This window comes from Engraulis encrasicolus, chromosome 6, assembly GCF_034702125.1.
Source record: "Engraulis encrasicolus isolate BLACKSEA-1 chromosome 6, IST_EnEncr_1.0, whole genome shotgun sequence".
NCBI lineage: Eukaryota > Metazoa > Chordata > Actinopteri > Clupeiformes > Engraulidae > Engraulis > Engraulis encrasicolus.
The window spans coordinates 32,220,955-32,235,934 of NC_085862.1; the positions used below are offsets into that span (position 1 = coordinate 32,220,955).

Below are 14,980 nucleotides of genomic sequence, written 5' to 3' on the forward strand. Positions count from 1 at the left end.
TTTATATTGCAACACACACACACACACACACACACACACACACACACACACACACACACACACACACACACACACACACACACACACACACACACACACACACACACACACACACACACACACACACAGAACTGGCTCTCTGTAGCAGTGGAGTTGAAAGTAGAATAGCAGAAACGGTCAGTGTTTCCTTTAACTGTCTGTGTGCATGTCCACAACAGCACCAGCTAGTACAGCTAAAGAATATGTATCTGTGAGGTCCATTACCACAACTGATTTTTTTTTTTTTACTGAAACATAATCTATAGCATATCTCTGGCACATACTGTAACTACATCTGTGCGCACACACACACACACACACACACACACACACACACACACACACACACACACACACACACACACACACACACACACACACACACACACACTGTTTAAGAATTACCCGAGACATGCCATTTAGGTTTGTGGTCAGAACATGCTGCTGTCCCAGTGGGCATTGAAGTTCTTTTCCAAATGGCCGTTGCATGTGCGGAACACATTTTCGCGTGTGTGCTGTGCTGTTCCGTGCTGGCCCCTGCTTGTTGCTATGCAAATGGTCAAATGGCTGCGTCTGTGTGCTACCATGGGCTCTCTGCCACATTCACTCTTGGGCAGCGACGACAGTTGCAGCAAGTCCATTTCGCTCTGTGCCTTTGCCTGTTGTATTTGTGTTTTTTCCAAACCTTCCAGGAACATTTAACCCATTGAGACTGGGTATTTGGACCTTTTAAAACCAGCTGCAGCATTCACACGTTGACAATTCTGTTATTGGATTAATGGGTTAAAAGACTTTTTGCTTGCATCTTTCCCGGATATGTGTGTACGTGAGCTGTGTCCCTTTGTGCAAAGTGTGTTCTGTGTATTTAAAGCTGATCACCTTAACATCCTTTGGGATCAATAAAAGTATTCCTACTCTTTACTGCTCCTCTACCCCTGTAGGCTATTCACGAGGACGAGGATGAGAACATCGACATGGGCCCCAGCATGCTGCAAAGCATCCTGGGAACGGAACACCAGCACCTTTACCCCAAGATCCTCCACCTGGTCATGGCTGATGGAGCGTACCAAGAAGGTACCCACCTTTTACATTCTGGATTCATTTGGCAGAAGACATGCTTAGTCAGTCTCAATTAAATGGGACTTTTCTGGCCAAACAAAGCTTAAACAGCTGCAATCATAGACCAAGCCCCTGGTCAACTCTATAAACAAGCATGTTATTCTGATATTGTTGCGATCTGAGCTTGTTAGAACATCGCTCTTTGGATAGATTCTAAATACGTAGATCATATAGAACTGGGGCTTTGTCAGCCATTAATAATGTGCCTTGTGTTGGGGGATAAAGACAAATCTCATCTTTAGTAAAATTACTTATAGTGAACCAATTCACACACGCATTACAATGACTGCACATAAGCACTTCAATCTAATGACAAAACCATAGCGTATTTCTCCATAATCTTGTGGCGTGTAGGCCTATGAGTGTCCTGTCATAATATTCATAGCTGTGTAATAATCATACAGAATAAGGTCACATTACACACACACACACACACACACACACACACACACACACACACACACACACACACACACACCCCTCTACTGTCCTCCAGTGAGTGTGAACAGTGCATGAACAGAGGTGGTGCTGAGTAGAGAGGCTGTGAGGGGCCCCAGTATGTGCAGGTGTTGATGGCTGGAGCTGGTCGAGGGCCAAACGTCTGGGGGCCAGGGCAAAGGGGTGGACTGGGGACCACAGACAGCAGGGCCTGGGGTACGGTAATCCTACCATGCATCTCTCTCTCTCTCTCTCTCTCTCTCTCTCTCTCTCTCTCTCTCTCTCTCTCTCTCTCTCTCTCTCTCTCTCTCTCTCTCTCTCTCTCCTTCTCCCCCTCGCCCTCTCTGTGTAACTCCCAGCCAAGTGAGATCTAATCTCACTTTTCCACCCCAAAAGGCCTGTACTGTATGTGCTATATTATATACCCAGTTCGAAGAGTGACTTTTTAACACCGGCATTTCTGCTTGTTTTTTCTCCTCCTCTTGCTCTCCCTTCATTTCTACCCCTCTTTCTCCCATCATCTCTGCCCATCTCCACCACCCCACTCCCCTCTCTCCCCTCTTCTCTTCGCTGTGGCAGATAATGATGAATAGAAGCTATTCATCCACCCGGGCTGGCAGCTTCAGACAATCTGCTGGCAGACTGATGTCTTCCCAGGATGCACTTGAGGGGGTTGTCTGCACATCGGAGGATGGGGGTGGGGGTGGTGGTGGGGTTGGGGTTGATGGAGGCATGGAGAGCAACACTGGCTGGTTGGGTGGGGTGGGTATTGGGTGGGATGATGCACAGAGGAGCAATGCTGGGTTGGGTAGTCTGCACAGAGGAGCAATGCTGGGTTGGGTAGTCTGCACAGAGGAGCAATGCTGGGTTGGGTAGTCTGCACATCGGAGGATCGGGGTGGGCGATGCACAGAGAGCAGTGCTGGGTGGGAGGGTGTGGTTGGTTCGTTGGGCGATGCGTACAGAGCAATGCTGTGTGGTGCAGGGTAGGCATGACCGATGTGTGGAGAGGATGATGGGTGAGTGAGGTGGTGTGGGTTGGTTGGTTATGTGTGGATAGCACTGCTTGAGTGGGTGGTGTTGCTTTGGGAGATGCGTAAAGGGCAATGCTGGTAGGGGTGGGGGTGGTGTGTAAGCATTGGTGGCGTTATGCTACAGTAATGGCTTCTGCAGGGCCATGGGTCTCAGGCACGTATGCATGAAGAATGCAGAAGGAGGTCACTTGAAGACTGAAAGTGTCTCTTTTCACGTCAAAGCGAACAGCGCACTGTTTTTTTTTTTTTTTGTTTTTTTTTTTAGTAGGACGTAGTAGAAAGTGTTCACGGGTGGAGAGAACGACCAAGTAATGTGGCGGTACTTAACCAAAGTCATGAGATGTAATACGTATGTGGATAACTGTTGACACTACAGTGTTCCTTTTCCGTTTTAAAAATAAAAGCCCACAGCCCTGTCAGGTCAAGAGTGAATTTCCAGCCTATAGGCTTAGGGCTCCCTCACAACACTTGTCTGTTCTCACATGCTCGACCTTTCTATGGGGCCACAGACCAGTCCTACATCAAGGATGCAACACTTGGAACTCAACAACCAGCTTAACCTCGTATTATTTTTTTCTGTACTATTTGTCCCAGGTAAATTTTCTACACAGCTCGGTCAAAAAAAACATTATATAACAACAGTCCTAGATATTATTTTCACATTTCTTACAGTTTCCACATCTAAACAAAAAACCCAAACAAAAACACTACCGTTAATGTTTACATGGTTAATGGCTGTTAGATCGAGAAGTACAGGCTGGTATGGTATGTAGCAAAGAAGTTTCGATGCAAGGAACTCCTGATGTTGATTTGTTGTTGAGTATTGTCAGGATGTATGTTGTGACTGTACAGAGAATTCTCTAAGAAATATTAATAAGTACTGTAGTAAGAAATGGAATTTATCACGGTATGTTGGTCTTTCATAATGAAGCAGAACTATGTATCTTTTTAATAATAAATAAATGCTTACGTTTCTTAAAATAGCACCGTCTTGTGGTTTTGTGTGTGCCATGTGTGCTCAAGAATGTCTTTGATGTCAAAACTCAGTCTTTCGCTTGACAGGTGGTTGGATCAGCTGTTTTGGAACTCCCTGAGTCTGGATGTCTGGATAGGTGGGCCTGTTACACATAAAGTCCTATCTGATTGGTTAAAATGGACTGTCAGTCGGCGACAGGTGTAAATGAAGTCACTCCCATGAGCAATAGAGACAGTGTGGGAGTTACCCTGAGCCAACCCCAACACTTAAATCACATGACCTTACATTCACAGACGACCACAAATTGATGGTGTATGTGTTTTTTTGCTTTGGACGTGCGTGAGGGTGTGTGGGTGTCAGTCTCACACCTGGTCTAGCCTGTTCCCTTTTTTTCCCTGTTTTTCCTTTCTTTCCTTTTTTTCAAAGCACCCAACCTGTAATCATCCAAGGGGTGATTCCAAAAGGGCTTATCCACCTCACAATCTGCAAAACAAGAGGCTACAGGCTCCATGTTGTACTGTCTAGACTCTTGAGTAATAGACATACATGGAAGAGAATGATGGACAGGATTAGGCATTTTTACTACAGTACGTACAGTACATCAGCGAGACTGACATGAATGGTGCTTTGATCTTGGTCCAACTACATGAAATGAAATGAATGCAATATTGTACTACCTAATTTAACCAACATTATTTTTTTTCCCCGAAGAGTCAAATAGTGTTTCTGAACTCGTTTCAGTGAGTCATTACATTTATATAAGGTTACAGGCACTTTTTAATTTGGGTCTTTTGACTCGTATCATTTTGGGGGGCTTGTACATCAATATTTTATAAACTCTTTGATACAATGCAGAGAGAAAAGTTCATCCAGGCACTCCAAACAAGGTGTCCAAGCAGGGAGTTGCATTAAAAAGCCTTTGATAATACTTGGCTGGGGTTACATTAAAAAGTCAACATGTTTCGACCTCACACACAGGTCTTCATCAGGGCTAGGTTCGCCATTGAAAAGAAAGGCCTCCCTTAAATAGTGACATTACTAAGAGCACCCAACAAACTCCAATGAACATGCTGAAGACTGCTTGAGCTTCCAGCCACCTGTGTGCTTTTCTTTGATACAATATTGATCCCATGTTGAGTAGGCAAGGCAGAGGGTGAATTATGTGGAAAAAGGAGTGCAGATATGGTTCGGTCCTCCAGTTGTGCATTAATGTGGCAACCTTGCACTCAAATGGCTCAATCCGAGAGTTTGGATTCAGTTCACTCACTTTCTTCACCGTCCCCTTAGCTTTCTCTCTCTGTAGCTCTCACTCAAAAACGTACTGTATATTAGGGCTGCACGATTATGGAAAAAATCATAATTATGATTATTTTGGTCAAAATCATAATCATGATTATTAATCACGATTATTGATTTTTGCAGATTTTTTTTGAAAATTATAACAAGATGAAATATAACCAAGAATGAATTGCATACGGGATGAGCAAAATAAAATGAATTGTAATAAAAAAAGTGGACAGATTTCTGGCCAGAAACACCAGCATGTCAGTATGTTCTGGCTTCAAGGACGCTCTCAAAAGTAGGTCACTATTGCCATGATTAAATCACGATTAAAATCATGAGTTCGATTTCACTATTTTATCACGATTTTGATTATTTTTCGATTAATTGTGCAGCCCTACTGTATATACACATTAATTCACAAGCAGGATGAAGGGTACATGAAGGTGAATATGAGCTATGATTTTTTTCCTTTTAATTTTTTTTCTTTTCTATATGCCAGGGTCAAAATGACCCGAACACCTTCTATGTAACAAACACAAACGCCTTACAGGGGTTTAAAAAAAAAAAAAATTGAGGTAGTATTAGTAAATTCAGATAATGCTAGTAGCAGATCTAGTTTTATTGTTTGCTCTAAACCAATTGCATTTCTAACCTGTATGGTGGCTGAAAATTAAAATTGCATTATGTTGTTTTAAGTTGTGCCCCATACGCTATTTGGTTTCCCATCCATTTCCCAATTGTAGCCTATTGGTAAACATTTTATTCATCCCATTTTGTTTTTCACTGTGCCCTAAATCATTTTCTGATTTAATTTCATGTTCCACTGGTTTGTGCGTAACCTGTTTTTGTTTTCCTTTGTGAATAATGTTCACCTGTTTGATGCATGCATCACCCGCTTGGTTGCTTGGTTGCTTTGCCTGCTGGCTTGCTTGTGGGTTTTCGTGCCACTGGAGTACAGACATGTGTACGCATTCATTGGAAAAATGAGCCAGTGAATAGGGGTGAGATCTCAACAGTGCTCAGGAGGTGAGGGAGATGAGGGATGACGTGGTTCTGATTAATGCACAATGACTCAAAACTGTGTGTGTGAGAGTGTGTGTGTGTGTGTGTGTGTGAGTGTGTGTGAGAGAGAGAGGTTGTGTGTATCTGGGTTTTTTTTTTTTTTTGCATTACTATTCTTTTTCCCCTGAACAGACAGCAGATGTTGAAACACCTGTGCTCATTGCTCCTTTTCCAAACACATAAATAATTCATGGCTGATTTCGAGTGCTCCCTGAGCCTGACCTGTGTAGGTGTGTCTGAGGGGTGAGGTGATGTAGGGATGGCGGTAGGCTGCCGTGACCAGAGGGTTCACATGCTGTTAGGAGATTGCCACACTAAACAAGGTCATGTCCCTCATTAATCCACAGCTGTACTGTGATTTGTGTTGGACCAGCAAGCCGCCCCCTCTGCAACCACTTATTTTATTACACGCAGGGAAGCCGAGGGGGGGGTGGGCAAAGGGGTCAGCTGTCCCAGGCCCAGGGAGAGTGAAGAAGGAGGAATTGCGTCCCCATTATACAGTATTATATTTATATTGAACTGGAGGGTCTTTCAGATGATTTTGTCCCAGGCCCAGCCATAGCTGTCGGCGGCCCTGCGTACAGGGAGCTGCCTTGCTTGGCTGGCTGTTTGAAGTGATACATTTCCACTGTATTTGCCCCCTTGGGTTTTACAGCACAGTCTTGTAGATGTTTATTTTTCCAGAATACAAACAGTCACAATCCAGTACACATCTACGCTGCTGTCCGCAACTATTCTGTACTGGAAAATATCCATTTTACCTGCTATGTGTATTGAATTAACCTTTTTTCGACATACATTGCCAGCCTTCTTGTATGAAGAGTGGATAGTGACAACACTGTATGGCAGCTAATACATTAACGCAGTTCCAAGGGTGTGTATGTAAACACACGCCATACCATTCTGCACATGGAGCTAGAACACGTGGCCTGAGAAGAACACATTCATCATCGGAGGATTTTTATCTAAATTGGGTCTTTTTTTGCACAAAATTCTGTCGTATATTTATGGCTTCCCAGAGAGCAGTAATTGACTGCCCTCTCCGAATCCCCCCAAAGACTTCCTCCTAGATAAGTTGCTCACTCCTCATTGCTCCTCTCTCTCTCTCTCTCTCTCTCTCTCTCTCTCTCTCTCTCTCTCTCTCGCTCTCGCTCTCTCTCTCTCTCTCTCTCTCTCTCTCTCTCTCGCTCTCTCTCTCTCTCTCTCGCTCTCTCTCTCTCTCTCTCTCTCTCTCTCTCTCCTCTATCTTCCTTCTGCCTGTACTGATCTTTTGTGAGCCGCATAATTCCTCATATTTAAGGGAATGGAGACCTGCTCGCTTATTAATTCACCTTCAGCTCTGCTGTGCTCCTCCTGTATAATCTACCGGCCCCTGTGCATATGGGTATTCTGTCAGGCTCCATATCACTTTGGATGGAGATTGAGAAATGCAAATCTGTAAAGTAGAATGAAGTCCCCCACACCACACCACACCACACCACACCACTCCTCCCCTCCACCCACTCCAAATCTAGGCTCTATATCCTCTCTCTTAATTCCCCTTTGCACCAGTAGGTGTTTTACGGCGTCAATTTAATTAACCTCTGTTCCAGTTAAGTTCATTTATTACACACGACTTAGCATCCACAGTCCTGTTGACTCTATCTCTCTCTCTCTCTGCCTCTTCTCTTTCCAGAAACTACCTTGGGGACAAACTGTGATAAAATGGTGCCATTTATTTTTAAAGGAAAGACGAGTGCAAAATGTAGTCATGCTCATCCTCTATCTTGAGCTTTTTACACTGGGTTAATTGGCCGGAATGTTTAAAGGTGGATTCCCTTGAGCGAGTCTTGAGTAAAATGTCTTTTTTCCCCCTCAAAATGTGTGCAGTTTAAGATGCTAAGGCACTGTGGATGGGTTTGAGTCAAGAGCACTTTGGCAGTGCATTTGTCCTTCTAGTACCCTTTGTCCTCCTGTTGGCGGTCAAGTTTAATAAGGATTTGTGGAGAGAGAGAGAGAGAGAGAGAGAGAGAGAGAGAGAGAGAGAGAGAGAGAGGGCCTGCTCTGTATTCATGTAAATAATACAGCTCATGCCTCATTCAAGACGTCTGGAGGACCTCTGCTTGAATGGGCAGAGGATGTCATTGCAATAAAACAAAAATAAGTCCTTTGATCCCACTGCCATCTGGCTCTGACAAAGACCCGAAGCCAAATTCCCCATTGGTGGAAGTGGTAGAGTCATCATTGCCTCCTAAATAATGCATCCCAAATCCCGAAGAGAAAAAAAGAGCCCTCACACTCATCTTATAAATCTGTCATGGGTCACATGCGTTTTTATGTCTTTCATGCCCTTTGATTTATTTCTACATTTCCCAGCGTTGGCGTTGTTTGTGCTTCCCTACTGCTTTGCTTTGGTTTGCTGCGGCAGCAGGGTAAGCCCACTGTGGAAGGACGGGGAATGTCGTATTGTCTTGTGGCTTCGTTTTTGAAGTCTTCAAACGCATGTCTGAGTCTTTCTGTCTGACTCGTGGACTGACTGACTGACTGAATGGCAGCAGCTCCACCCTCGTGTTGACTGAATGACCTAACCAGGGAGCAGGCAAGAGTCACCGGGGAGGAAAGGGGAGAAACATCAGCCCACACCGTGCCTATCCAAGACTGAAGTGGGACCAAAAAAAAAGAAAAGGCCCCGCCATTTTTTTTGCACAGCCCCCTCAAAATTGTGGGCCACTCTATAAAGGAAATACAAACAAACAACAGCACTGGCCCCCGAGAACTGTTGACCCACCGGGAAAGGCCTTGTATGCCAGATTGCCATTCCAGGCCTGCCTGCATCTCCGTGCCAAGGCTAGAATTAGGCAGCAGGTCCCTGGTGGTTCTGGGGGCGTGTTAAAGTGTTTTTTTGTGGTGTATCAGGGGGCTTGTTGAATCCATCAGCATCTCTGTCAGGCCTTGTTTCTCCTCTCAGGGACCGCGATGGGAGCATATGTCATGTCATCTCTCCTCTACCCTCCTCTCTCTCTCTCTGTCTTTCTCTTCATCCCTCGTTCTCCATCTCTCTCTTCTCTCTTCTCTTGCACTCTCATTTTGTCTTCACAGGCAATAACACAGCTGTCACCTCAATCATGTGTGTGGGCTCATTCTGTGTGTGTGTGCATGTGCTTCTGTGTGTGTGTGTGTGTGTGTGTGTGTGTGCGCGCGTGTGTGCGTGTGTGCGTGCGTGCGAGTGCGCGCGTTGTGCACGTTCCTGAATAAATGTGCATGGCATAAAATTGCAGGCCTCAGACACATAATGATCGTAAAACATGGTCTTGTATCTGTCTCCAAAGGATGACTTCAAAATGTAAACGGTCTTGATGTTTAAATGACATTTACGATCGGCTGCCTGGAGCAAAAGGCATGGAGAGGGATCTAGATGGCCATTCAGTTGTCTTGCACCATGTTACAATCAGCCTGCGTGCACTGCAGCATGTAAGGCCTACTGCAGGTGTTTTGAGGACAGGTGTTTTGAGCTTGTAGTCAGGGAAGCCGACAGGGGAGGGAGGACAAAGGGGTCAGCTGTCCCGGGCCCAAAGCGAAGGGGGCCCCATAATTGGGTTCTCGTTGTATGTATTGGGTAGGGGGTGCTCATTCAGATTACTTTATCCTGGGCCCAGCCAAAGCCATCAGCGGCCCTGCGGGTAGTAGATATTATTGCACTCACAGCATTTTCATGCTCACCATTACCTTATGGCAGTGAGATTGTTTTCGCCTGCGGTCCAAAGTACATTTGCACATAAAATTTTAACATTGGACATGTTATCACTGCAAGAATGCTGTTTGCATTCCTCAAAATGTGATAAATACCTCTGAGGGTGTGTCTGCCCCGAGTCTTTATGATCCCACAGTAATCTACCCACAGCTCTCTAAGATTAGTTAGTCGTGTGTATTGATAACCCATTAACTGCTAATGTAAGATCATTTGTTGTGGATGCCACTGTTTGCTGTTATTCCTCAATAGCTATTACATTTGTCATGGTCACAGTGGTCATCTCAAAGTGTATTGATTGCTCATTCGTTTATATGCAGTACTTGCACATTCAATGTTTCATGATTAGAATTTTTAAATCAAAGCTTTTATGAAGGGGGTGTATGATATTTTGTGAGACATGTTCCATTCAAATACAGAATACCATTTTTTTTCCCTTCAGGATAAATAAAGTGTCTGTCCTGCTAAAAAAAATGTTCCACAGCTTGTGTTGTAATGTGTTGTAGTCTCTCTGGGTTTGACCTGGCTGGGGGTCCTGTTTGTGTTCCGTTTAATCTATTCCTTATTTCCTCACAGTGTGGAATGTTCCGGGAGGGATGAAGACAAGGAATTCCATGGTGGTGGAGGTGGAAGTGGAGGTGGTGGAGGAGGTGGAGGAGGTGGAGGAGAACTACAGCACAGCTGGGTAGCTCCTCTGCTCCGCTCTGCTCTGCTTCTTTCCCTTCACAGCAACATGTTGTTGTAATGCGCTGGTGTTTATGGCCGTCATTTATCACATTCTGCCCTGTCTGTTTGAGTGGCCAGAACAGCTCTTAAGGTGTGCGCATTGGCTCAGGCGATCGAACACAACACACTGTGCTAAAAATACCCCCAACCCCACGCCCCACACCACATCACGCCACACCACTCCACTGACTACCTGCACTGCGTTCAGTAGAGCATGCTGGTACAAATGTGAGTGAGTGGGGGGTTTGGTTGGTTGGTGGGCTGGTGGGGGGAGAGGAGTCGGGCATTTGAGGGTCAACCAGGAAGTGAAAAGCTGTAGCTTTAAAGCCCCCCTCACCTCCCACCCCTCCATTCCCCTCCCCTCATGGGGGCGGGGACACGCGTCTCACGGCAACAGTGAAATATGACCTGAGAGCTGCTACGAGGTCCACTGGGATCTCATCCAGCAGCAGAGGGCCACCTCACCATAAATCACACACGTTTATTATCTCCCCAACACACACACACACACACACACACACACACACACACACACACACACACACACACACACACACACACACACACACACACACACACACACACACACACACACACACACACACACACACACACACCTACACCTCTCTTTCTCTCTCTCTAGGCCCTCTGTCACCTCAGGTCTCTCTCAATATGCTGAGTCCTGAGCATAGGATTGATATACATCTCTCTCTTTCTTTCTCTCTCTCTCTCTCTCTCTCTCTCTCTCTCTCTCTCTCTCTCTCTCTCTCTCTCTCTCTCTCTCTCTCTCTTTGAAATGTCATGCTCTCTTCTTATGACATGCAGTATGTGGGCTTGTTCTTGAGGTTGTGGCCTATGTGGTCTGTTTAGGAAAAATAGCCTACATACGGGTGAATGTATTGAGAAAGAGAAACGTGGACTTTGAGTAAATTCAACATACACCAAAACATACATCAAAAACAACGGATAATGTTGGACATGCGCAAGTGTCACCTCACAACAGAAGAATATTGTGTCAACAGACCAGAGCCTATATTTCAACATGGACATCAAGTGTGCATTCAGTTGTCGAAACCTGTGTGAAACTAAGCTGGAATACAACTGAAGAGAGATTTTCAATGCAAAATTACACACTATGTGATGCATTTTGCATGGAAAAAATAACATGTACTACCTGTAGTCCCCTTAACACTTCTCACTCAAGTAGGCCTACAACTGAAGAGCCATTTTCAGTGCAAAAATGGCATACAGTGTCATACGTACATGATTTGGATGGAATGGCAAAAAAACCCAACTTGTTTATGACTGCTGATTCAGCCAGGCTACTCGTGTTTTCACACAGACAGTGAAGTGCTGAGGGAGGACTGAGGAATGTCAGGGTGGCCAGGCAGCCCAGCATAGCACAGCTGAGTCAGGCTCGCTCCTCTCCTCTACTCTCCTCTCCACCGTAACATGTGCCAATGCGAAGGTCCACTCTGATAACTGGCCTACTGGGGTGATGTAACTGGCGTGTACATTAACACGTCTGCAGACCTTTGCTTGGTGTGAAGTAAGAAGGGGGGCCCTTTGCACAGTAGCTGACTGACTGGTAGATTCAAGTCCTATGTTAAGACCAAATACTTGTAGTACATGGTCAAGAATGAAGAATGGAAAAAAAAAATTTCTAGGAATCTTTCACTTAATAACTTTAGTATTATTTCAAATAGTATTATTTGTATACTACTTACACGTTCAATATTGTGATGAAATGTGGTGCTGACTCAAAATTGCAATACCATAAATAGCCTAATAATATATAGGCTACTACAAAAAAAACCTATCAGACAGAGATTATTAATGCTGGAGGCAATGATAAACAAATGATTAAGAGGAAAGTCCATTTATTTTTTAACTTAATGTTGATATGTTCTAACATTTAACGACAATGTTTCATTTTCTTTAAAAAATACATAAAAAAAAGTCATCACATTAATTTCAGCGCAAAGCCGCTATTTTGTAGAAATGTGTTGCTACTACGCCCGCCCGACTAGAGTGAAGTCGCACTATATAAGCCACTGGGGGTGCTACAAAGTAACAATCGAGTTCATCATGGCGTTCGGACACAGACGCCGGAGTTCTTTGCCCAATACACTTCTCTCTTTACCCTGATACTTATTAACGCTACACCCTACGTTTACGGACCACCTAAACGTTTAATGCAATGGCGTGAAAGTCACCATTCAACTTTGCTGCGAGGAGACGAGAACCAACCCTGAACAAACAACGACCGTGACTGAGAACTGAAGCTTGGGAAAGTAGCGAAAGGCGGCTATTCGCGTGCTTGGTCGGCTGTTGAAGTCGGAAAGAAATTGTTCTGGAAAGAGAGGAGGGGGGTAGGAGTAGAGGCGCAATCTCCGAGGTAGGTGAACAATTTGGTCTTTAAGGAGAACATTTTGATATACATCTGTTTGTATGCTGACTAGAGCTATAATAATGTCCGCTATTCAGCTAGTAACTTATTTCTCCTCATTACTGCCAAAGTGGGGTTATCTTCCATGTAAACAGAGCAGTGGTTCCTGTAGGGACACTAAACAGAGGGGGCTATTCGTGCAGTAATAGCCGTTGTAGCTTGGACATGATTCGGTTGTTGGTCGTAAACGTTCCCAATGTTAACATTGTTCTTTTGGATAATCGAGGTACTTAGTCTGCTCTTCAAACGTTACACTTTGTAAAGTTTAGTTGCCTTCATCCAGGGATCTTGAATGTGAATGAACAGAGAAGTTCGATAATACCAGGCTAATATAGCCTAAACACCCTGGAATCACACTTCGCGATTGGCCACTCATACCGACTCACTTTGTCACCAAGGTTTGCGCATCGTAGTTAGAGGATCAAGTTAGACTGTGCAGTGTTGGATATGAATTAGTATGAAGATCTCATGTTATAGTGGGATTTGAAGGTGAACTGCAGATGCACTGACACGAGTGTGGTGTCATTTAACGTTTACTACAAAAAGGCATTAGTGTCTCCAAAAATGTGTTCTTTTTACGCTTACCGCGCTCTCCCAGCGATGATGTATGGGGTAACAATGTTCAGATGTTCTAAAGATCCATCCACTTCCAATATTATGCAACTTGGTGGACAAGTAGCAATAGTTTTTATGTCGCTGATTAGTGTTAATATTTGCCTTTTAGAGCTGTGGTCTCTGTCGTATGTACGATTTTAAGATTGAAAATAAAACGGGTTCAATGTGGTTGCCAGCTCTTGTTGATTGCGGATTGATTGACCCGGCGACTTGGGGTAAACAGCGGAGACCTTCCCAAAGGACATAAGGGTTGTTGGGCGGGAGCTGCCGTTTCAGAAGTCAGGGATGGGTGTTGTGCTCGTTTAGAAGTGCAAGCACGTAAATTCATCCAGTCAAACGTGGCTGCAAACCCCACGTTGCCCCCATTCGCGTGGTGAGGATAGGAGTGTGGAGTTGGTTGGTGGATTGGTTATTTAGTTGGTGTAGTCTTCCTGAGCTCGGAGTTGTATACTGTTTCACACAGTAGCAGTTTGAAGTGATTTTGCCAATTAATCAGGCATCCCCTGATAAATGTAGGACAAAATGTCTTCAATGTCACAGTAGCATAGGTTTCTAATAATATCACAATATACAAGGTCAAGAAAGAGCCCAATAGTCGACCTAGTGTTATTACTATACAAGAAGCATCCTCTGTTTACATTTGTGGTTAAATGTCTGTTCCTGATAATGTAACCCCTCCTCCCTTCTCTGACTAGTCTCCTTTTTTCATGTGTTGCCTTCTGTCTCTCACAGATGTCAGTGTCATTGCAATCATGGAGACATGGGAGTGACGTGACCAGGGAAAGCCCTTGCGCCTCCTAACAAATGAGCATAGGCTACACCTACAACAACAACCACTATGCCCCTCTTTCTGCCAGACTATTGCATAGACTGACAACCTCCACAGAGACTGATCTTCAGTGACTGACTTTGATTTGATACACAAAAGCAGAGACAGACAGACTAGACGACAAAACAAAGGCAAAGACAGCGTGGACGGACAGACAGACAGACAGACGGGCGACGATGGACGAGTCTGCGCTGCTGGACCTGCTGGAGTGCCCCGTGTGCCTGGAGCGTCTGGATGCCACGGCCAAGGTGCTGCCGTGCCAGCACACCTTCTGCCGGCGCTGCCTGCTGGGCATCGTGGGCTCGCGCGGGGAGCTGCGCTGCCCCGAGTGCCGCACCCTGGTGGAGAGTGGCGTGGACGAGCTGCCCAGCAACATCCTGCTGGTGCGGCTGCTGGACGGCATCAGGCAGCGGCCGCGGCGACCGGGGACGGGCCCCGGAGGTGGAGGTGGCGGTGGTGGATCAGGGGGAGCGGGGACCACGGCGGCTGTCTGCCTGGCTAATGGAAGTGTTGCTGGGGTGCTGGTCAGGGCTCAGGCCACGGCGGGGCAGAGAGAGCCTGGAGCTCCTGGATTACAGCCCCAACGCGTGCAGGCCAAGAGTACCCCTGTCAGGGTGAGTTTGGTGCCTCTCTGCTCTTCTCCATCTCTTTTTGTTTTGCTTGTGGCATTCTGGTGGACAAAA

At 45.3% G+C, this 14,980-nt stretch overlaps 2 protein-coding genes across 3 annotated transcripts in view; both read left to right on the top strand.

Annotated features, from left to right (window-relative positions):
- nek1 (NIMA-related kinase 1) overlaps positions 1-2,287 on the top strand; it is a 61,740-nt gene extending 59,453 nt beyond the window's left edge. For both annotated transcript variants that reach the window (XM_063201301.1, XM_063201300.1), the window contains 2 exons: positions 981-1,113; positions 2,176-2,287. In XM_063201301.1, coding sequence (XP_063057371.1) covers positions 981-1,113; positions 2,176-2,189 — 147 coding nt within the window. In that variant the 3' untranslated portion in view covers positions 2,190-2,287. The remainder of the gene's footprint in view (positions 1-980; positions 1,114-2,175) is intronic.
- A 10,204-nt stretch (positions 2,288-12,491) lies between these two features.
- sh3rf1 (SH3 domain containing ring finger 1) overlaps positions 12,492-14,980 on the top strand; it is a 92,231-nt gene continuing 89,742 nt past the window's right edge. Inside the window, exons 1-2 of the mRNA XM_063201303.1 lie at positions 12,492-12,802; positions 14,201-14,911. Of these exons, the coding sequence (XP_063057373.1) occupies positions 14,474-14,911 (438 nt within the window). The 5' untranslated portion in view covers positions 12,492-12,802; positions 14,201-14,473. The remainder of the gene's footprint in view (positions 12,803-14,200; positions 14,912-14,980) is intronic.